This window comes from Chiloscyllium plagiosum, chromosome 25 (genome assembly GCF_004010195.1).
Source record: "Chiloscyllium plagiosum isolate BGI_BamShark_2017 chromosome 25, ASM401019v2, whole genome shotgun sequence".
Classification (NCBI taxonomy): Eukaryota; Metazoa; Chordata; class Chondrichthyes; order Orectolobiformes; family Hemiscylliidae; genus Chiloscyllium; species Chiloscyllium plagiosum.
This window is the reverse complement of record NC_057734.1, coordinates 52,597,107-52,620,990: the sequence shown is the minus strand read 5'-3', so window position 1 is coordinate 52,620,990 and position 23,884 is coordinate 52,597,107. Positions and strand designations below refer to the sequence as shown.

General features: G+C 43.3%; 1 protein-coding gene across 1 annotated transcript; it reads left to right on the top strand.

The window, feature by feature from the left end:
- The first annotated feature begins 796 nt into the window (after positions 1–796).
- On the top strand, positions 797–22,833 carry LOC122562891 (leucine-rich repeat-containing protein 75B-like). The gene is made up of 4 exons (XM_043716216.1): positions 797–823; positions 2,222–2,350; positions 7,224–7,336; positions 21,296–22,833. The coding sequence occupies exons 1-4, from the start codon at positions 812–814 to the stop codon at positions 21,834–21,836; spliced, it is 795 nt and encodes a 264-aa protein (XP_043572151.1). The 5' UTR covers positions 797–811; the 3' UTR covers positions 21,837–22,833.
- The last annotated feature ends 1,051 nt before the right edge of the window (positions 22,834–23,884 follow it).

The following is a 23,884-nucleotide window of genomic DNA, read 5'->3' as shown; positions in this document are numbered from 1 at the left end:
GGGTGCTCTGAGCTCCTGCCACAGTTCAAAGATGTGCACATTACATGGATTGAACATGCCAGATTGCCCATAGTGTCCGGGTTATGTGGGTTAGGCATAGGAAATGCAGGCATATGATATAGTGCTGATTCTGGGTGGGATGCTTTTCAACGGGTTGGTGTGGACTGAGAGTGAATGGCCTGATTCCACACTGTGAGGATTCTATGATCCTAAATATTTCTTTATGGCATCAATCATTTGCTCTAAAAGAGAATCCTTTCTAAAAGTTGAAACCATGACATATTTTACCCATACATGAAATTTGTGCATAATCCAATGATTTGAACACAAGCACATACTCGGGAATTTCGAGAGTAACATACTTAAATCTTTTATGATCTGTCAAAATCCATGATATATTCTTCACTGTGCTGGTTGCCCATCTTCTTAAATTTATCGAAGATCATAGGCTTCCAGCAAACTGTCTGTTTTTGTAAATCTTGTCCATAAGTTGTAATATAATCTGTTGTACTTCTGAGATATCCAAGACACTTAAATTCGGTTCTGAAAATGCTTGACTTCCAAGTTTTCTTTCTCCTGCTGTAGCCAAAGCCAAGCTTGTCCTTTCTTTCCCCTGCATGAAGGGAAGTAACTATGTTTCTGCTTCATTCTTCCATTGCTTGTATGTTTCATCTTTGGAACAGAAACTGGGATCTACTTGTAATTTGAAAGCCTGCAATATGATTCTGCTGTTTTGCCTCAAGGGCTTCTGGAAGCAGTACTTTTGTCAAAAAGAAAATGCTTATTTTTCTTCATTCCCTTGGAGATCAAAATGAATCCTCTGGTAAGACATTACATTGCTAGTCATTAATTTGCCCAAGCAGGATTTGAGGGTTCCTATTTAATTACACTCCATCAATTAATATAAATTCCAGACTGCTCTCTCCTTTTTCCTCAATATTTTTAAATCGACCCGATTAGAGGGCAGATAGGACTTGAACCCATGTCACCTAGCTCAAAGGTAGGGGCAGTACCACTGTGCCTCAACAGTGTTCTCCCTTTCCTAATCAGCTCTCCTTGCGTAAATATTTCCCAAATAAACATGGTCAGAGATGTTGTCGCACTCTGCTGGAGTAGATGGGGCTTGAGCTGGAAATGTGTTGCTGGAAAAGCGCAGCAGGTCAGGCAGCATCCAGGGAATAGGAGAATCGACGTTTCGGGCATAAGCCCTTCTTCAGGAAACCTGGGTCTCCTGGCTCAGAGATAGGGACACTACCAATGCGGTTAGCATTGTGGAAGAGAAGCCTACAATGAACTTCAGCTACTCTATTATCCCTGAAGCATGTCCTAGTTCATTGTTAGAGGGACTGTCGTTGAGAACATTGTCAAGGATGTAGATGTGTTTTCATGTGTGTATCGATCCTTTGCCACACTGAGTTATAATGTTTATTTATTATTTTGCCCTAAAACAAACTTATATATTCAGTAAATGGAGCAGCTAGTCCATTAACATTGGCATGTAGGAGAACATTGTGGGCGGCAAGGTGGCACAGTGGTTAGCACTGCTGCCTCACAGCGCCAGAGACCTGGGTTCAATTCCCGCCTCAGGCGACTGACTGTGTGGAGTTTGCACGTTCTCCCCGTGTCTGCGTGGGTTTCCTCCGGGTGCTCCGGTTTCCTCACACAGTCCAAAGATGTGCAGGGTCAGGTGAATTGGCCATACTAAATTGCCCGTAGTGTTAGGTAAGGAGTAAATGTAGGGGTATGGGTGGATTTCGCTTCGACGGGTCGGTGTGGACTTGTTGGGCCGAAGGGCCTGTTTCCACACTGTAATGTAATCTAATCTAATCTAATTCAGTGTCTTTAACAGCGTAAGAATCCAAGACACTCTACCTGAATGTCCTCAAGCAAAGTTTGTGGGAAAGTCAAGTTTCAGACAGATTGCTAGAAGTTTGATCAGAAAGGTTGTTTCTAAGGAAGAATTAAAGATTGAGCAAGGGGTAGAGATATAAGAAGTACATTCCAGATGTGACTTCCGTTGTATGTGAGGTCAGAATTGGAGGGTTGTATTGAATGGAATGGAATGATCTATTATGACTTGCATGTCACAGTGAATAATACAGTAAAATATAGTGAAAAGCATCAACTGTTGTTCCATTCAAGGTAGAGATTAGCAACAATTGTGTGACTGGATCAGCCAATCTTACAAGTTGCTAATTGGCTTTGTTCTCACCCCCTGCAGGATCTGGGCCTGGAAGGCTCCTCTCTGAATGATGTTCTCTATAAACACACAGCCTTCCCAAATCTGGTGGACCCCATCTCCCATGACTTGCTAATGAGCTTGGCTCGTGACATCCAGTGCCCAAAGAAGGTGAGTGATGGACCTAGATAGTCTGGCCTAAATGTGGCTCCAGACCCACAGCAATGTGGTTGACTCTTAAACGGCTTTATGGGCAGTTAGGGATGGGCAATGAATGCTGGTCTAGCCAATGATGCCCTCATTCCATTAATGAATTTTAAAAAAGAACAAGTAAACAATTCTGTGAACCTTGGCTCTAAGTCCAACCTAATGTTGCTGCCCCCACATTGTTAAGGGATACAAAATTTGTGTTCCCAACAAATAAAGTTGGCTGCAGAGAGCCCATATACAAGCTTTGATATCCCTGTGATATCAATCAGACAAGCAGGACCTGTATCGCCAGTCAATAGCCCTCCCCCCCGGGTCCCTGAGCATTCCACCTCCAACACCTGCAAATAACAACATCCCTCTCCCCACCCCGGCCTTGACCTCCACACGGCCAAACCCAGTCAGATCCCACAGAGTAGTGAGCAGTACAATTTGGAATAAGCAGACATTCCCCTACACCTTCTGTGTATACCTGTGTGTGGATTTCCCCATGCCCTGTGGCCTGTAACTATACAAGACATGAGTCAGACCACCTGCTATGAACAGTTTTCTGGTTCTTAGCAAAGACGTAGCATTGGAGACAATCCAGAGAAGGTTCGTTAGATTGATTCCAGATATGGTGAGTGTGTCTCGAAGAAAGATTGAATAGGTTGAGCTTGTACTCATTGGAAATTAGAAAAATGAGAGGTGTTCCTATTGAAACATAAAAGACCTCTGGAGGACTTGACAGAGTAGATGCAGAAATATTGTTTCCCTTTGTGGGACAGTTCCAGGACCACACGGCATAATCCCAGGATAAGAGATTGCACATTTAAGACAGAAATGAGCAGAAAGTTCTTCCTCACCTCTTGCCTTCTCTCCTATTTTGTTGATATTTGTGAACTTCACATTCACCCATGCATTTTCCTCTTCTAATTCATCGATATGTGTTGTAAGTAATGATGACCCCCGCACTGATCCCTGTGTAACCCCACTAGTTCCAAGATGAAATTCTGAAACTGCCCTCCCTATCCCAGCTGTTCTATTAGTTATCCAATCCTTTATCCATGCACATATACTATCTCCAACATCAAGTGCTCTTATCTATTAAGTGGCATCATGTGTAGTACCTCTGCACCAGGTCTGAGCATGAGCATACTCAGAAGGTCACAGTTGAAGAACTATCCCCTAGTGACCTCTGGTTTGCAGCTAAAAGAATTCTCCCACTCTGAGTGCTAGAAGTCAGCTACCTACTGGGCTAAATGATTTGAAATGCTCGATTTTAGTCACAAATCAAAAGGAATAAGAACAACAGAATCTCAACCAACCTGCAAAACTAAAAATCTTGAAATCGACCTATTCAGCTACAAACAAAAACACAACAAGCAACCTCCAATGAAATGGCCATAATGTTTGATTATCTGTTCTTCATGAACAATTCAGAGACTAATTCATTATTTTGTAACTTTTTGTTCTGTTGGGAATCACTTCTTCCTAATGTAAGTGTTGCATTACTAATTTTTCTTGCGTTCAGTAATTAATAAACTTCATTTTTATTAACTCAAGAAAACCTGCTTAAATTGCTCCTTTGATCATTTTCTGTCCTGAAGAAATGTTCAAAGTTTGTGTAAAGATTTGTAGCTCAGGCACCGGTTGTCGTGGCTGTGGGTATGTTTGCCAATCTGGGAAGTTTATTTGGATATGTTTCGTTCCCTGTCTAGGTGACATCTTCAGGGCTTTGGATCCTCCTGTGAAGCGCTGCTGTACTGCGCCTTCTGGGATTTATTTGGTTGCATTCTTGCTGCTTCCAGTTGCCGGTTCTGGTCGTTCTTTGTAATTGCCGGTATACTGGGTCTAGGTCTACGTGTTTGTAGATGGAGTGCCATGCTTCTAGAAATTCTCTGGCTGTTCTCTGTTTAGCTTGTCCTGTGTCTTATGAAACTGCATTATGACCCCGTTCAAAAGGGCTACAATACACAGCAGCACTCCCAACCTACGAAGGGAAGAGGAAGAACACCTCTACAGAGTATTCACCAAGAATGGATATCCCTGCAACTTCATCCGCACTTGCCTAACAGACAAACAACACGGTGAGGACATGCCACGACCTAACTCATTAGCCATGCTACCTTACATAAAGAATGTCTCGGAACTGACAGCCAGATTTCTTCGACCACTGGAATTCAAGACAGTCCATAAACTGACAGCCATACTCAGACAACTCACCAGGACAAAACATCCTACACTCATCATGTGCAAGACTAATGTAACTTACAGGGTTCCATGCAAAGACTGCACGAAACGCTACATAGGGCAAACAGGCAGACAACTACAAGTCTGCATCCACAAACAACAATTAGCCACTAAACGCCATGACCAACTGTCCCTAGTAGCCACACATACAGATGACAAAAACCACAAATTCAACTGGGATAACACTACGATCATAGGACAAGCTAAACAGAGGTCAGCCAGAGAATTCCGAGAAGCATAGCACTCATCTGCAGACTCTATCAACAAGCACATTGACAGATGACCCAGTATACCGGCCACTACAATGAACAACTGGAACCAGCAACCAGAAACAGCAGGAACACAACCAAATAAATCCCTGAAGTCACAGTACATCACAGGAGGCTCCAAAGCACTGAAGATCTCACCTAGACAGGGGACGAAACGTATCCAAATCAACCTCCCAGCTGGACAAACATACCCACAGCCACGACAGGGAGAAAGGTATCGCCAGGAAAAGGAAGGGTTTTTTTAATTTAACCTTGTGACCAGCCAAGGAAGGTAGGCGAGTAAAGAAGAAGAGGCAGTTCATTCCTCCTTACTGGAGAATTTAATGATTTGAGGTATCCTATCTGAAATCTTAACTAATTGGGGAACCTCACACAGGGTCTAGTGGAACATACACTCTCATCTCTCTATCGCCAGTGTCTCCTGTAGCTCCAGATTGAGTTAGATTTCCAGCCATGTCGTGTTTGTGATGTTTTACCATATTAAATGGATGTTATTACAGTTTGAGTTTGGTCTGAGATAGCCCCTCCGGATCCATTGTACTGATTCACAGAATGAGATTACCACGTTGAGGTTCCTATACAGAGCAGTCCTGACAGTTTGTTAACACTGTCTCCGTGGCCGCCTCATTTCTTGGAATCAGCAACGGCCAATTAATTACCTTCTCTGCTCCAGATTTCTGTGCTGTAACCATGGAGACCGTGATATCAGCTCAGATCTCCCAGTGTAATATAGTTGCTTCAATTTCATTCCAAAATAAAATATTTTGAGAGACACATCATGCACATTATATTGAACAAAATTTAACACGACTGACCAGAACCTTCAATTCTTCACCCACTGACTGAAACTCTCCCTTCATCCACATATTTGCACGTTCCATGTGAAACGTTTTGGTGGTGGGCATCTGAGAGAAACTCTGGTGATAGATGTGAGATTGCATGATAGACAGTAGAGACATAATACTGGCTTTACGCAGTAGCTGTCGCGGGGTCAGGGCACAGGCACGTATATTTCCTGATACAAGCAAAGGCATAAATTATCCAGATCAAGAAAACACTGCATTGCAAGGGGACTTGGCTATACTTATGCACAAAACACAAAGCTAGCACAGAGATGCAGCAGGTCATCCAGAAGGTTAGTGGAATATTGGCCCTTATTTCAAGCAATTGGAGTAGAAGGTTAGGGAAGTTTTCCTGCAACAGAACAAGATGCTAATGAGACCATACCTGGAGTACTGTGAGCAGTTTTGGAGGTAGTTCATTGAAGATTCACTAAAATGATCCCTGGGATGGAGGCATTGTCTCATGGGCAAAGGTTAAACAGGTTGGTCCTCTAATCACTGGAGTTTAGAATATTTAGAGGTGATCTCAGTGAAAGAATGCTTCCATTTTGTCCCGAAGCACTCAGCACTCCCTGTTCCCAGACCAACATACCCTTTCCAAGGTGCAGTGCTCACAGCTGAGTGCAGTGCTCGAGTCTGACCAAGGCACTATACAAATGTAACATCACTTTATATTCCAGTTGCTTCAAGATGAAGGTCAACATGCCATCAACATATTATACATAAAGGTACTGTATACGATTTAGGAACAAGAGGAGCTGTTCGGGCCTGCTATGCTATTTGATAAATTAGCCTCTAATTCCTGTAGATTCCATATACTCATTGATTCCGTTCAATCAAGAATCTATCCAATTTGGGTTTCAGCATATTGAATGACCCTACATTTTTAATATTAGTACCTCCTGTTAATTTTTAATGGTTGGTTTCTTCTTTTTCTTTATGATAAGAATTTTTTTTATAGATGCGCTTCTCTATAGGAAGGATATTATTATATTGAAAAGCGTGCAGAAAAGATTTACGGCATGTTAAGGGTACTGGAAAGTTTAAATTATAATAGGAGACTGGATAGGCTGGGACTTTTTTCCCCTGCAGCATAGGAGGTTAAAGGGTTACATTATTGAGGTTTATGAAATCTTGATGGGCATACATAAGGTGAATAGCCAAGGTCTTTTCCCTAGGATGGGAAACTACAAAGACTAGAGGATGTATTTTTTAACGTGAGAAGGGAAAGATTTAAAGGGGACCTAAGGGGCAACTTGTTACAGAGGGTGATTCGTATGTGGAATGAACTGCCAGAAGGAGTGGTGAATGGAGGTGCAGTTACAACATTTAAAAGACATTCAAACAGGTCATGGATGGGAAAGGTTGAGAGGAACAGGGGCCAAACACAGGCAAACGAGACTAGTTTAGTTCGGAAACTTGGTCAACATGTTTGAGTTGGACCAAAAGGTCTGTTTCTGTGCTGTGTCACACTGTGACTACTTTTCTCTTCAGGAAGTGGAGCCCCTGAAATCCTCTGAGAAACTTTGCCGACAGCTCATCTACCACCTGACCCCACATTCCAAGTGGCACAGGCAGACTGTGCCCAGGCAGAAGTCACAAGCCTGGTAAGCACCCACCCCATCCGGTCACTTGTATTCAAGAGATTTGATGATAATTCTCTCTCAGAGCTGTTGAGCTTCCCCTCACTGGAAATGTTCCTCATTATATTCAGCAGGATTAAAATTAAGGAAACAATGTTTTAAACAGAGTCTGAATATTATTGCTGCTGAAAAGCAAGAGATCAATCCAATCCAAAATGAAGAAATGAAGCCGATGTGAATCTGATCCACCGGGCGTGAATGTTGTGGTATTGAAGAATTCAACATACATTTATAATGACTAATTATGATGTAAGCATTGTTTTCCTCAAATATACAAGCAACTGGGCAAATGTTAAGCTATTACATCGTAGCAGAGAGCAGCAGGTTTTCAATGGAATGCTACACTCCAAATGATCCAGAATAAGATAGAGCTTAAAATCTTTTTACCTCTTAGGTCACATGCTATGATGCAGTCGTGATACTATGAACGTGTCTCTTAAAGGTACACTGACCATGTGGCATATCAAACATTACAGAGTCATAGAATCCCCACAGTATGGAAAGAGGCCATTCAGCCCATCAGATCTACACCAACCGTCCAAAGGGCGTCCCGCCCAAACCCACTCCATCCCTATAATCCTGTATTTTCCATGACTAGCACTTAGCCTGCACATCCCTGGACACTATGGGACAATTTAGCATTGCCAATCCACCTAAGCTACTCATCTTTGGATTGTGGGAGGAAACTAGACGTCCCAGAGGAAACCCACGCAGGCACATGGGGAATGTGCAAATTCCACACAGACAGTCACTCAAGGGTGGAATCAAACCCTGGTCCCTGGCAGTACTAACCACTGTGCTGCCCTAAATGGCAAATGTTGAGCAAGTTGGACTTGTTTAGCTGAGAAAAGAACATCTCTTGAACAGAGTCTGATTAAAGTGGTGAGAAACAAAAGAAATTGACAAAACTGTTGCAATGAAATAATTCCTTGTGCTGTATGTTTCAAGTTAGGGGAAAGTTAACTTCAGTTTATACAAATAAGAATGTACAGCCGCTGGTGGGTAGTGCTAGGTAATTGGAGTTATAATTAGTGACATGGGTGATTCGGTGACGTTTGTTAAGAAAGTAAAAAGTGATAGTTGTTTACACAAAGAGTAAAGAAAGGTGAAATCAGGGCCAAGTCAGTAACGATCGATTCTCGTGGAATTATGCTCTGCTGACTCAGATGTAGGTTGTATGTGTAAAGCCACAATGAGCAAACGTGTAGTCACAAACATACCTAAGCCTAGATACACTGGCATGGTTATGGTTCATCACATTGTACCAGCATCATACAGGAACCCACAGTGGGAATCTCAAAAAGATGTCACAAATATTGTGTTAAAAAAGGAATAATTTTGTGTTGACTGAGTGACAGTATCATGCTTCCACAATGTCAATGCCCACTCCCACAGTGCCAGTGCCCCACTCCCACAGTGCCAGTTTTCCACACCCATGGTTTCAAAGCCCCAGTGCCATAGAATTGCTCCCTGAGTTTCAGTGCAGCACACTTACAGTCACAGTGTCTCATAGTCCACCAGTGTTAGTGCATCTGGCTCCCAAAGTACCAATAAATATTCTGTCCACAGTGCATTTTCCACAATGCCCATGTTTCCCATTCCCTGGCGCCAGTGTTTCAGGTTCTCCCCATAGCAGCAATGCCTCCCTCCCACAGTGAATTGTTACCAATTTCCAAAAGTTGCAGTCTCTTAGATTTCTCAATGCCAGTCTCACAGTGTCAGTGTCCCAATCTCACATTGCTAGGTTTCACTCCCACCCCCCCCCCACCCCCACCTTGCTTATCAAAATATATTTCCCAAATGGAAAGGGGGTCGTAAGTAGCTAGTAGAGCAATGACTCATTCAGTGGGAACCTTGAATCTTTTAGTTTCTGAAGCTAGCGAGGACTCTGGGGCTGCAAGGTAGAAATGTGAAATCAGGTTCTGTTAGTTTGAACGTGTGATGTGTACACACCAGCAGCTTACTGCCCAGACATCAATGCACATTGTGGTTTTTAATTGGTGTTGTCAGGACTTGCAGTGAAAGCAGGCAGAGTGCATGGGTTCAGCTCAGAATTTGGTTCTGTCTGCTCATTATGCTGCTGTTGCCATGGTGACTAACAGGAAATGAGGATTCTGTGATCACCAGGGGAGTAGGTACTGTCAGTGCCATGTGTATACATAGAACGATTGGGCTCTTGTCTGTATTAACTGACCAGCAGCAAACTGCATATAGAGACCGCTGAAAATCAAGAAGGATTAAATCTCTACAGTCACAATGAAACATGTGTGAAATTCAGTCTGAGCATATTCTTCATACTGAGATTGAAATTCGAGCAACTTACCCCCTTCCTACATATTAAGCAGATTATAAGAAACTCTGCGGGGGGTGGTAAGATACCTGCAAATCTTTGGATGCCATACTGTAACTATGAGATGCTGGTGAGATCACATCTGGATTCCTGTTTGGGTTACCGTGGCTGAAGTGGTTCAAAATAGTTGGAAATCATTCTCAGTTGACATAAAATGGCTGAGCAAGAATTCTAACTGAAACAGCAGCTTCCATAATCTATAACTGTGAGCCAGACTAATTTGCTGTCTTTATAGAAGGAGTAAATCTAACAGAACTAGCTTAAGATGACATTAAGATTCATTTAACTGGTGGCGTGGAATGACCATACGAGTCCCTTGACACCCAGGTCCACTTCAAATATTTATTGTTTTACACCAGTGGGCAGGCCAGGAACTCCTCCACTGAATAAAAGGAAACATGCGGTTTAAATACAGTCACTCAGCCCATTTCAGCTGGCTATCATTCAGAGATCTGGGGCTCTTAACATCATGTGAACATTGATCAGTGTGTGTGCTGACCCTTCCCATTTATCTAGCAGCATTCTTCAAAACTGTACCTCATTTAACTATCTGCTTCTGTTCCACAAGGCCCAATGTATGAATTTCACAAGAACCGTCACGAGTTATCTTAATCTACTTAACCTTATAGTTTAACTTGAAACAGCATTCTATGGAAACTGCTGTTTCAGCTGAAATTGTTCCTCAGCCATTTTACGTCAACTGAAAACCACTTTCAACCATTTTATGCTGCTTAAGCCATGGGTAGACCTAACAATTACCCTCTGGGTAAAGACCAGCAAGATAAAGCCCTTTAACTGAGCCTAATGCTCAATTTATTTCACTGGATATGGCATGCCCCATTCTGGCCAGTCACGCAATTTAAGGAATTCTAACTGGTTAAGTCAAGTCGATATGTCCTGCTATTGACAGCACTTCATGTTGTTCCATAATTAAGGCCTGGATTTTTTTTTTAATCCTCTGGGTAATGCAAGATGGATTATGTGAAAAAAGTTGTGGCTGTAAAATATGCTCCTTTTTTGAGGTATTTTAGGTGTTGGAGGTGATTTCCTTGAATTCCCAAGAGGAGTAATTACTATTTTATAAGCCGTTGCATTGTTTTGGAACTTTGAGGGAGAAAATATCAAAACAACAGCACTTTAAAAGGGAGGTAGACAGACGAAAGCAGCGACCACATGATCCGAGAAAGAAACCTACGAATCTGCACAGTTACTGCCTTTGCTGTTCGAGTTTGAGTATCTCTGGACATCAGAGTGCATCTAGGAAACATGGACAAACAGTAACTGACCTTGGAGGAACCTGTGTTGAAGAGCTCACAGCACATGAGCAGATAAGTCATGCTAAATTGCCCATATGGAGAATATGGGGAATGGGTCTGGGTGGGTTACTCTTTGAAGGGTTGGTATGGACTTGTTGGGCTGAAAGGTCTCTTTCCATACTGTAGGGAATCTAATAAAATAAAATAAAAGTTCATACTTTTAAGAGTAGCCTTGCTGTAAATCTATAATACTGATTATATAGAGAACTCCTCTGGCTATGTCAAGGGCACCCTGAAACCTACTGTACAGGGATTCCCAGCTTCTGTTGTGACACTACAGATTTCTTACACAAACTCAGCAACCACGGACTTGTCAAACTGGGAACATTCCTCATCACAATAGAAGTTTTGGCACTCTACACCAGCATCCCCCACAATGACAGCTTCGCGGTAACAGCCCTCAATACTCAATACCAACAACTGCCAATCTCCGCGCACCATCCTACAACTCATCTGCTTCATCCTTGACCACAATATTTTCACCTTTGACAACCAGTTCTTCATCCAGACACACGGAACAGCCATGGGGACCAAATTTGAACCCAATATGCCAACATTTTCATGCACATATTCGAGCAAGACTTCTTTGCTGCACAGGACCTTCAACCAGCATGATACACCGGGTATATTGATAACATTTTCTTCCTGTGGACCCATGGCAAGGAGTCACATAAACAACTGCAGTGATATCAATGAGTTTCACCCCACCATCTGACTTACCATGGACTACTCTTCAGTATCTGTCTCATTCTTGAACATGCGCATCTCCATCAAGGACGGGCACCTCAGTAGCTCACTCTACTGCAAACCCACAGGTAACCTCACAATGCTGCACTTCTCTAGCTTCCATCCTAAACATATTAAAACAACCAACCCCTATGGGCAGCATGGTGGCTCAGTGGTTAGCACTGTTGCCTCACAGCACCAGGGACATGGGTTAGATTCCCATCTTGGGCAACTGTCTGTGTGGAGTTTGCACATTCTTTCCATGTCTGTGTGGGTTTCCTCTGGGTGCTCCGGTTTCCTCCCACAGTCCAAAGGTATGCAGGTCAGGTGAATTGGCCATGCTAAATTGCCCATAGTGTTAGGTGCATTAATTAGGGGTAAATATAGGGTAGGGGTCTGGGTAGGTTACTCTTCGGAGGGTCGGTACAGACTTGTTGGGCCGAAGGGCCTGTTTCCATACTGTAGGGAATCTAATCTAATCTAATCAAAGCCCTACACATACACAGGATCTGTTCAGATGAGGAGGAATGTGACTGACACCTGAAAGTACTGAAGGACATCCTCATAAGAACAAGGTATGATGCTCAACTCATCGACCGCCAGTTCCGACATGCTACAGTGAAAAACTGTAATGACCTGCTCAGGAGACAGACACTGGATACAACCTGATAGGGTACCCATCATTGTCTCGTACTTCCAGGGAGTGGAGAAACCATACCATGTTCTTCGTAGCCTGCAACACATTATTGATGAATATGAGCACCTCATCAAGACCTTCCCTATGCCTCTGCGTCTCGCCTTTGAACAACTTATCTATCCTCATGTTTTTCAAAATTTCCAGCACATTCTCCTTCTTAACATCAACTTGTTTGAGCTTATCAGTCTCTTTCACGCTGAACTCACAAACGACAGGGTCCCTCTCACTCGTGACTACTGAAACAAAGTATCCATTAAGGACCTCCTACCCTCTCTTATGTCTGCAGGAAGCGACTTTGAATGCGAATCCTATTAGATTGCATAGATCGGTTGGAGCGGCTGTTAGAAGCAATAAGGAATTTACAGGAGCTAGGCAGTGTGATGGATGGCAATTATAGGAAGGGAGAAAAGCCGCAGGTACAGTCAGGTGGGTGGGTTAACTCCAGGAAAGGTCAGAGAGAGAGGCAGGTAGTGCAGGGGTCTCCTGTGGCTATCCGCATTTCAAACAAGTATGCTGTATTGGAAAATGTAGGGGGTGTTGGACTCTCAGGGGAATATAGCACAAACAGCCAAGTTTCTGATACTGATAATGGCTCTAATGTAATGTGGGGTACATTAGGTTCCAAACGATCAGTTGTGATAGGGGGCTGTCTAGTCAGAGGCACAGACAGACGTATCTGCGGCTGGCAGCGAGATATCAGAATGGTGTGTTGCCTCCCTACTGCCAGGATCAAGGATGTCTCAGAGAGGGTGCAGAATGTTCTCATGGGGGAGAGGGACCAGCAGGAGGTCATTGCATACGTTGGAACCAATGACATAGGAAGGAAAAAGGATGATATTCTAATGGGAGCATATCGAAAGTGAGGCAGGAATTTTAAAAGATGGTCCTCGAGGGTAGTAATATCTGGATTAAACCTGGACCTATGAACTAGTGAAGGTAGGAATAGGGGGATAGAGCAGATGAATACGTGGCTGAGGAGCTGGTGCATGGGAAAAGGGTTCACATTCTTGGATTATTGGAATCTCTTCTGGTGTAGAAGTGATCTGTACAAGAAGGATGGATTGCACCCGAATTGGAAGGGGATTAGTATACTGGCAGGAAGATTTGCTAGAGCTCCTTGGGAGGATTTAAACTAGTAAGTGGGGGAGGACCCAGGGAGATAGTGAGGAAAGAGATCAATCTGAGACTGATACAGTTGGGAAAAGTAGCAAGTCAAACAGCCAGGGAAGGCAGGGACAAAACAGAGAACAAGGTTGGACTAATAAATTAAGCTGCATTTATTTCAATGCAGGTGATCGAACAGGGAAGGCAGATGAACTCAGGTCATGGTTAGGAACATGGGACTGGGATATCATAGCAATTCCAGAAACGTGGCTGAGGTTTGATCAGGACTGGTAACTTAATGTTCCAGGATACAAATGCTGTAGGAAGAATAGAAAGCAGGAAGGAGGGATCAGAGAGGAGGGGGAGTGGCATTTTTAATAAGGATTATGGCGGTACTTGGGGAAGATGTTCCTGGGAATACATGCAGGAAAGTTATTTGAGTGAAACTGAGAAATAAGAAAGGGATGATCACCTTATTGCGATTGTATTATGCTCAGCAGGAAATTGAGAAATAAATTTGTAAGATTTCAGTTAACTGTAAGAATAATAGAGTGATTATGGTAGGGGATTTTAACTTCCCAAACATGGATTGTGACGGCCATAGTGTTAAGATTTCAGATGGAGAGGAACTTGTTAAATGTGTACAACAAAATCTTCTGATTCTATGTGGATGTACCTACGAGAGAAGGAGCAAAACCTGACTTCCTCTTGGGAAATAAGGCAGGGCAAGTGACTGAGGTGTCAGTGGGAGAGCAGTTTGGGGTCAGCGACCATAATTCTGTATTACAAAATAGTGATGGAAAAGGATGGACCAGATCTAAAAGTTGAAGTTCTAAATTGGAAGAAGGCCACTTTTGATGGTATTAGGCAAGAATGGTCAAAAGTTTACTGGGGGGCAGATGTTTGCAGGTAAAGGGACAGCTGGAAAATGGAAAGCCTTCAAAAATGAGATAACAAGATTCCAGAGACAGTATATTCCTGTTAGGCTGAAAGACAAGGCTGGTAGGTGTAGGGAATACTGGATGACTAGAGAAATTAAGGTTTTGGTTAAGAAAAAGAAGGAAGCATATGTCAGGTATCAACAGGAGAGATCAAGTGAATCCTTAGAAGAGTATAAAGGCAGTAAGAGTATACTTAAGAGGGAAATCAGGAGGGCAAAAAGAGGACATGAGATAGTTTTGGCAAATAGAGTTAAGGAGAATCCAAAGTGATTCTATGAATACATTAAAGACAAAAGGGTAACTAGTGAGAAAATAGGGCCCCTCAAAGATCAGCTAGGTAGCCAATGTGCGCAACCGCAGGAGATGGGGGCGATACAGAATAAGTATTTTGCATCAGTGTTTACTGAGGAGAAGGATATCGAAGATGGAGAATGTAGGAAAATAGATGGTGACATCTTGAAAATGTCCATATTACAGAGGAGGAGGTGCCGGATGTCTTAAAATACATAAAGGTGGATAATGGTAAGGTCCTAGGGAGTGTTGCTGAACAAAGTGCAGGTTCATAGCTCCTTGAAAGTGGAGCCGCAGGTAGATAGGATAGTGAAGAAGGCGTTTGGTATGCTTTCCTTTATTGGTCAGAGTATTGAGTACAGGAGTTGGGAGGTCATGTTGCAGCTGTACAGGACATTGGTTAGACCACTGTTGGAATATTGCGTGCAATTCTGGTCTCCTTCCCATCGGAAAGATGTTGTGAAACTTGAAAGGGTTCAGAAAAGATTTACAAGGATGTTGCCAGGGTTGGAGGATCTGAGCTACAGGGAGAGGCTGAACAGGCTGGGGGTGTTTTCCCTGGAGCGTCGGAGGCTGAGGGGTGACCTTATAGAGGTTTACAAAATTATGAGGGGCATAGATAGGATAAATAGACAAAGTCTTTTCCCTGGGGTCGGGGAGTCCAGAACCAGAGGGCATAGGTTTAGGATGAGAGGGAAAAGATATAAAAGAGACCTAAGGGGCAACTTTTTCACCCAGAGAATGGTACGTGTATGGAATGGGCTGCCAGAGAATGTGGTGGAGGCTGGTACAATTGCAACATTTAAGAGGCATTTGGATGGGTATACGAATAGGAAGGGTTTGGAGGGATATGGGCCGGGTGCTGGCAGGTGGGACTAGATTGGGTTGGGATATCTGGTCAGCATGGACGGCTTGAACCGAAGGGTATGTTTCCATGCTGGACATCTCTATGACTCTATGAGGTGTACTCTAGAACTCTGTGGGAAGCTAGAGAAGTGATTGCTGGGCATCTTGCTGATAGTCACAGGTGAGGTGCCAGAAGACTGGAGGCTGGCTAACATGGTGTCACTGTTTAAGAAAGGTGGTAAGGACAAGTCAGGGAACTATAGACCAGTGAGCCTGACGTCAGTGGTGGGCAAGTTGTTGGAGGGAATCCTGAGGGACAGGATGCACATGTATTTGGAAAGGCAAGGACTGATTAGGGATAGTCAGCATGGCTTTGTGCGGAGGAAATCATGTCTCACAAACTTGATTGAGTTTTTTTGAAGAAATAACAAAGAGGATTGATGAGGGCAGAGCGGTGGACGTGATCTATGTGGACTTCAATCAGATGTTCGACAAGATTCCCCATGGGAGACTGGTGAGCAAGATTAGATCTCATGGAATACTAAACATTTGGATACAGAACTGGCTCAAAGGTGGGCTCAAAGACAGAGGGTGGTGGTAGAGGGTTGTTTTCAGACTGGAAACCTGTGGAGTGCCACAAGAATTAGTGCTGGTCCACTGCTTTTCGTCAACTTATATAAATGATTTTGATGTGAACGTAGGAGATATATTTAGTAAGTTTGCAGATGACACCAAAATTGGAGGTGTAGTGAACAGTCCAGAACTAGAAGAAATAGGTTTAGGGTGAGAGGAGAAAAATTTAAAAGGGTCCTAACGGGCAACTTTTTCACACAGAGAATGAGCTGCCAAAGGAAGTGGTGGAGGCTGATACAATTACAAGGCATTTGGACGGGTATATGAATAGGAAGGGTTTAGAGTGATATGGGCCAAGTGCTGGCACATGGGACTGGGTTAGGTTAGGATATCTGGTCGGCATGGACGATTGGGACCAAAGAGTCTGTTTGTGTTCTGTACATCGCTATGACTCATATTGCCTACAAGACCTCCAGCTATTATATTCCATGTCAGAGCCAATACCAGTTGTATTCCTACAACTATGTGTGATTAGATTAGATTACTTACAGTGTGGAAACAGGCCCTTCGGCCGAACAAGTCCACACCGCCCCACCGAAGCGCAACCCACCCATACCCATACCCCTACATTTACCCCTTACCTAACACTACGGGCAATTTAGCATGGCCAATTCACCTGACCTGCACATCTTTGGACTGTGGGAGAAAACCGGAGCACCCGGGGGAAACCCACGCAGACACGGGGAGAATGTCCAAACTCCACACAGTCAGTCGCCTGAGGCGGGAATTGAACCCAGGTCTCTGGCGCTGTGAGGCAGCAGTGCTAACCACTGTGCCACCGTGCCGCCCATAAATATTATCCTAATCCAGGGATATATGTTAATGGTTATCCCCAATCCCACACCCTTTTCCACCATGTTTGTTCCTGAAGTTCCTGTTCTCCATCCTCTTCAAGAATGTCTAGTTTATTTTTTCACCTGGTGACAGTCTGGCATATTCTTTGTCCAACATCTCTCAATTGCTGACTGAAGTGTGGGATGGAGGCAGCTTCTAATTTCTGCAAGTCCATGAGGTGGTCATGAGAAGTTGTTCACAGATAGGGTTAAGAAAAATCCTAAAGCTTTCTAGAGATATATCAGGAATAAAAGAATGACCAGGGTAAGATTAGGGACAATCAAGGACAGCAGTGGGAAGTTGTGCGTGGAGTCCGAGGAGATAGGAGAAGCGTGAAATGAATGTTTTTCATCGGTATTCACACGGGAAAAGGACAGTGTTGTCGAGGAGAATACTGAGATACAGGCTAGTAGACTAGACAGGACTGAGGTTCACAAGGAGGAAGTGTTAGCAACTCTGGGAAGTGTGAAAATAGATAAGTCCCCTGGGCCAGATGGGATTTATCCTAGGATTCTCTGGGAAGCCAGGGAGCCTCTGGCTTTGATCTTAATGTCTTCATCGTCTACAGGAATAGTGTCAGAAGACTGGAGGATAGCAAATGTCTTCTTGTTCAAGTAATTACAGACCAGTGAACCGGTTGTGGGTAAAGTGTTGGAAAGGTTATAAGAGATAAGATTTATAATCATCTAGAAAGGATTACATTGATGAGGGATAGTCAACATGGTTTTGTGAAGGGTAGGTCATGCCTCACAAACCTTATTGAGTTCTTTGAAAAGGTGACCAAACAGGTGGATGAAGGTAAAGCAGTTGATGTGGTGTGTATGGATTTCAGTAAGGCATTTGATAAGGTTCCCCATGGTAGGCTCTTGCAGAAAATATGGAGGCATGAGATTGAGGGTGATTTCGCGTTTTGAATCAGAAATTGGCTAGCTGTGGTGGTTGATGGGAAAGTTCATCCTGGAATTCAGTTACATAGTGGTGTACCACAAGGATCTGTTTTGGGTCCACTGCTGTTTGTCATTTTTATAAATGACTTGGAACAGGGCGTAGAAGGATGGGTTAGTAAATTTGCAGATGACAGTATGGTCAGTGGAGTCGTGGATAGTGCCGAAGGATGTTGTAGGTTACTGAGGGACATAGATAAGTTGCAGAACTGGGCTGAGAGGTGGCAAATGGAGTTTCATGTGGAAAAGTGTGAGGTGATTCACTTTGGAAGGAGCAACAGGAATAAAGAGCACTATGGTAATTGGTTAAATTGTTGGTAGTGTAGATGAGCAGAGAGATCTCGGTGTCCATGTACATTGATCCACGAAAGTTGCCGCCCATTGTTAAGAAGGCATATGCTGCGATAGCTTTGATTGAGTTTTGGAGTCATGAGGTCATGTTGCAGCTGTACAAAACTCTGGTGTGGCTGCAAGTGAGGACTGCAGATGCTGGAGATCAGAGCTGAAAAATGTGTTGCTGGAAAAGCGCAGCAGGTCAGGCAGCATCCAAGGAGTAGGAAATTCCTGAAGAAGGGCATATGCCCGAAACACCGATTCTCCTGCTCCTTGGATGCTGCCTGACCTGCTGTGCTTTTCCAGCAACACATTTTTCAGCTCTGGTGTGGCTGCACTTGGAGTCTTGCATACAGTTCTTGTCACTGCATTATAGGAAAGATGTGGAAGCTTCGGAAAGGATTCAGGAAAGATTTAGTAGGATGTTGCCTGGTATGGAGGGAAGGTCTTAATAGAAAAGGCTGAGGGACTTGAGGTTGTTTTTGTTAAAGAGAAGATTTAGAGGTGACTTAATAGAGACATATAAGATAATCAGAGGGTTAGATAGGGTGAACAGTGAGAGCCTTTTTCTTCAGATGGTGCTGGCTAGCATGAGGGGACATAGCTTTAAATGAGGGATGATAGATATAGGACAGATGTCAGAGGCAGTTTCTTTACTCAGAGTAGTAGGGGCATGGAATCCCCTGCCTGCAACAGTAGCAGACTTGCCAATTTTAAGGGCATTTAAATGGTCATTGGATAAACGCATGGATGAAAATGGAATAATGTCGGATAGGTAGGCTTCAGATTGGTTCCACAGGTCGGTGCAACATCAAGGGCCTGTACTGTGCCTTAATGTTCTATGTGGTTGTGTCAGACTTCTTGAGCACTTCCAGCTCTTGTTGTTGAATGTGTATCTTCCGTGGCAGAGCCCATTCCAGGACCCAGTTGCAGCACCAGCAGTTACAAAATTGGAGGTGATGGTGGCAGCGCCAGCAGCAGCAGGAGGTCCGAAGTGGTACAGTCAGTGGCATCAAGCACTCATCTCCTTCCGAGAATCCAAACTGCGGCTTGGCCTGGGTGCCTGCATAGATAAGACTTAAATAAGACTTTAATATCTGGATGTTTCTCATTCCTTTTGGCTTTGTTTCCTTTATTTGTGTTTTTAATTCCGGTTTTGTAATCAATATGTATTACGTCAGTGGAGGCAAAATGGCACAGAAAATGGCAACTTTTGTTCCAGTTGTGGTGGCACTGCAAAGAGGACTTGTGCCTGCCCATCAGACCTGTGGTGGCACTGCAAAGAGGACTCAGGCCTGCCCACCAGACCTGTGATGGAGCAGTTAACAAGAAGGATTCTAAGGCTGGGCACTTTCTTTATGTTTTCATTTTTCTGCCTTTACATTCTATGTTTGAGTTTATTTTCCTGTGCTTTAAAATGGCACCAGAGACTGGTGACACTATACAATGCTTTTTACTGTATTTTGTAACAAAACATACATTATAATAAATAAATCCTTTCAAATGTAGTAACTGGCAGGTGATGAGTGAAGCAGAAATTGGATTTTATCACTGGGACTCAGTGATTATTCTGTGGTTTATATGCAGTATTGTCCCTTGCCCCCATATCCTGTTTTAAGCAAAGTGTTGGGGTGGTAGGTATATTTTCTAGGACTTGTCCTTTTGTGCGGTTGAATCTGATTAAATTGCAGGAACAGGCTCGAGGGGCTGATTGGCCTACTCCTGTTCCTGTTTCTTATGGTCTTCATATAAATGCTGCATGTACTGATCAGCTCACCAATAACACCTCAACATAAGAGATTTCCTGCTCTTTTTAAATTGGACCCACTGATCTCCCAATAGTTGGAAGAATGAACTATAGTACAAGTCAGGGTGGGACGATACCATGGCTTTAAGAGGTGTATTTTATCCTTTTTTTTTATTAAGAGAGATTGAGACAGAAGTGACTAGTCTATTTGAAGCCAATAAAGTAAATAGTTTGTGAGGCCCTAGTTTTTTTTTAAAGTTAGAATAACAGATACAGCATGAATGGTGGAGTCAGGCTCCCAAAGGGCCAGGGTTTTAGTTTAGCTTTCAATTATTGTTGGGGTTTTGAAGCTCCCATCCATCTCACCCTTCTACAGCAAAACCCTTGAGTTCTATCTCTCTGCCAGAATTTTCTCCTGGTGTTCTTTTCTCCTGAACTGAGGAAACATTGCATGTGAGACAATCTATTTTACTGAATTTGCCTTTGCCAAGGGTGTGTTTACTAAATGTTACTATTTTGAAATAGTTGTTGTTAAGTCATTAGATAATCTATTATTCTGTTAAGGTTTCTCAATCGAGTTGGTTAGATCAGTTCTTTACTTTTTGTTTGTATTTTAACTGGGTGTGTTTTGCTTAAAACCAAGTAGTGGGACCAATCAGAGAATCCCTACAGTGTGGAAGCTGGCATTCAGCTCATTAAGTCCACAGTGATATTCTGAAGAGCATCCCACCCAGACCCACCCACCCCCACCCTATCCCTGTAACCCTGCATTTCCCAGGGTTGGGAAATGCACCTCCCTGGACACTCTGTGTAATTTAGCACACCCAATCCATCTAACCCACACATCCTTGAACTATGGTGGAAATTGAAACACCCCGAGGAAACCCACACAGACACTCACCCGAGGGTGAAACCGAATCCAGATTCCTGGTGTTGTGTGGTAGCAGTGCTAACCATTGATCCACTGTGCTGCCCACAATCAAATTACGTCTGGAACACAGCTTCTTACGCTCGCCTTTAAGAAAGTTAAAAGTTAGGGTTGAGGCGATCGCCTTGATATATTTGAAGAGGGTTGATCTGGTCCGTAACATGGGTAAGAAATAACAAGCCAGTAACAAGGAGCATTGATTCAAATAATCTATTCCTTGTTTTTCCTTTTAGCTTAAAAGTTGCATTGCAGAAAAATCTCACCACTGATTCCCTGGATCTATCAGGAATGCCACTCTCTCCCAGGGACATTCACCGTGTGGCATATTACTTGCAGCTGAACCGAGACCATCTGACTTCCATCGATTTAAGTTTCACCGAGTTGGCAGATGAAAGCCTACGACTTTTGTTGCCCTTGCTAGCAACCCTTCCAAAACTAACCAACCTGGCACTGAATGGGAACCGACTGACACGGCTCATTGTCAATGAAATGACCGAGATGATGAAGGAGCCAAACAAGTATCCTGCACTGTCCTGGATTGACCTAGGGAACAACGCAGACATCTGCTCCATGCCCCAGCCTCTTCTGGTGGGGCTACGGCGGCGCTGCAGCCTACAAGGGGCACTGCCCACTATCCAGGAGTACACAGAAGGACAGCCCAGTGACCAGGAGATGGTGCCAGAGGAGGAGGTCACCCACTCAGAGCAGGATGAAGATGGTCACTGGCCCACAGTGCAAAGGGAAATTGGTCCACAGGGCTGCTGCCAGAGATGATTGCGTATCAGTGAGAGGTTTGAGTTTTTGTTCAGTAAAGGCGTGCTCTAAACCTAGTTTGGGTTTCAGCCAGTTGTTATACCCCTAGGCCAAATGAATTGCCATTTATTTGAAAGCCTATCCCAGCAAAGTATCTTTATAGATCCCGTAAATTGTCCAAGAGTGAATTTTATATCTCATGATCTTCAGTCTGGGTATCATTAGACAGTGAAGCTGATGAAACTTCTTCTTTCGTTGGCTGGTAGCATCAACTCCTTAAAGAAAAGAAACAAAATGTTGACTTTTGTGCAAAAATCTTCCAAACTTTCAGAAAGGAAGATGCAATGTCAACATGGCCTGGTACATCACAACAAGAACAGGAAGCCGCTTGTCAGCTGTCCAATGTGTTTGTGTTTTGGTCATCACAAAACTAATGACTTTGAATATTGACTGAGTGTGTTGTGTCGTGTAGAACTGTCACATGGCTGGAGGAACACTTTCCAGCTAAAATTTTCAAGCACCGTAGAATCCACAAAGACTCACTGTGAAATATAAAAAAACCCGTCAGATATGAATCTGTCACGTGTGTGTTGTGTAATTATGTGTGCATGTATTGTGTATGCATGCGTGTTGTGTATACGCATGTGTGCCTGCTCCTATTTAAATGTCGTGTTGGTAATATTTTCCAGTTCTAGTGAGGAGTCTGCAGTCTTAACTGCCATGATCGCTACACAGAGACTGAATCTATCCAGATCTATCTTTTACTTGTTTCAGATTTCCAGCAACTGCTGCTTGTTAGTTTTTCCATGGATGTCGACTGACTTGTGCATTTTGGCCAACTCTAAACTTTTGTACATATAACCATATAGTTCATTTCAGCTGTGAACATACAGAGCTCTGTAACATGCCCCCAGTTGTTCATATGCTGACATCTGTGATTCAACCTCACAAACGTCTCTCCTAACTACATTTGACAATTATTTGTTCATTTGTTTTCCCATTTTCAGCAAAAAGTTATGTTTTTATATCTTTTTAAAATCTTTCTACTCTCACCTTAAAAATATGCCCCCCTAGTCTTGAACTTCCCCACCAGTTATGTTTTTATATCTTTTTAAAATCTTTCTACTCTCAACCTTAAAAATATGCCCCCTAGTCTTGAACTTCCCCACCTTAGGGAAAAGATATTCCCCTTATCTATATCCCTCATGATTTTATAAATGTCTATGTGGTCACCCCACAACCTCCTATATTCCAGTGTAAAAGGTCCTACCTACTGGCTTAGTTCTGCAATTATTTCTGTTTTAAGTATCATGGAATCCCTACATGATAGAGGCGTTTGGCTCATCAAATCTGCACCGACCCTCCGAAGAGGGTTCAGCCCAGATCCAGCCTCCCACCCTATCTCCATAACCCCATATTTAATATGGCCAATCCAATTAACCTACACATCTTTGGACTGTAGGAAGAAACTGGAGTACCCAGAGGAAGCCCATGCAGACAAAGGGAGAACATGCAATCTCCACACAGACAGTCATTAAAGCATAGACACCGATCCTTTGGTCCAACTAGTCCATGCCAACCATAATCTCAAACTAAACTAGTCCTACCTGCCTGTGTTTGGCTAACATCCCTCCTTTCTTATTATTGTACTTATTCTAATATTTTTTAAATGTTGTAACTGAAACCACATCCACCACTTCTCTGGCAGTTCATTCCACATACGAACCACTCTGTGCAAAAAAAGGTTACTGCCTATATCTTTTTAAAATCTATCTTCTCTCACCTTAAAAATATGCCCCATAGTCTTGCACTTCTCCACCCTAGGGAAAAGATATTCACCTTATCTGTACCTCTCATGATTTTATAAATGTCTATATTGTCACCCCTCAACCTCCTATGCTCCAGTGTAAAAGGTCCTAGCCTACCAGCCCCTCAATGTAACTCAAACCTCCATTCCCGGCACCATCCTAGTAAATCTTTACACTTGGACCAGGGACCCTAATGCTGTTAGGCAACAGTGCTAACCAGTAAACCACCATGCCACACCTAAATTTAAACTTAGGTTTGTA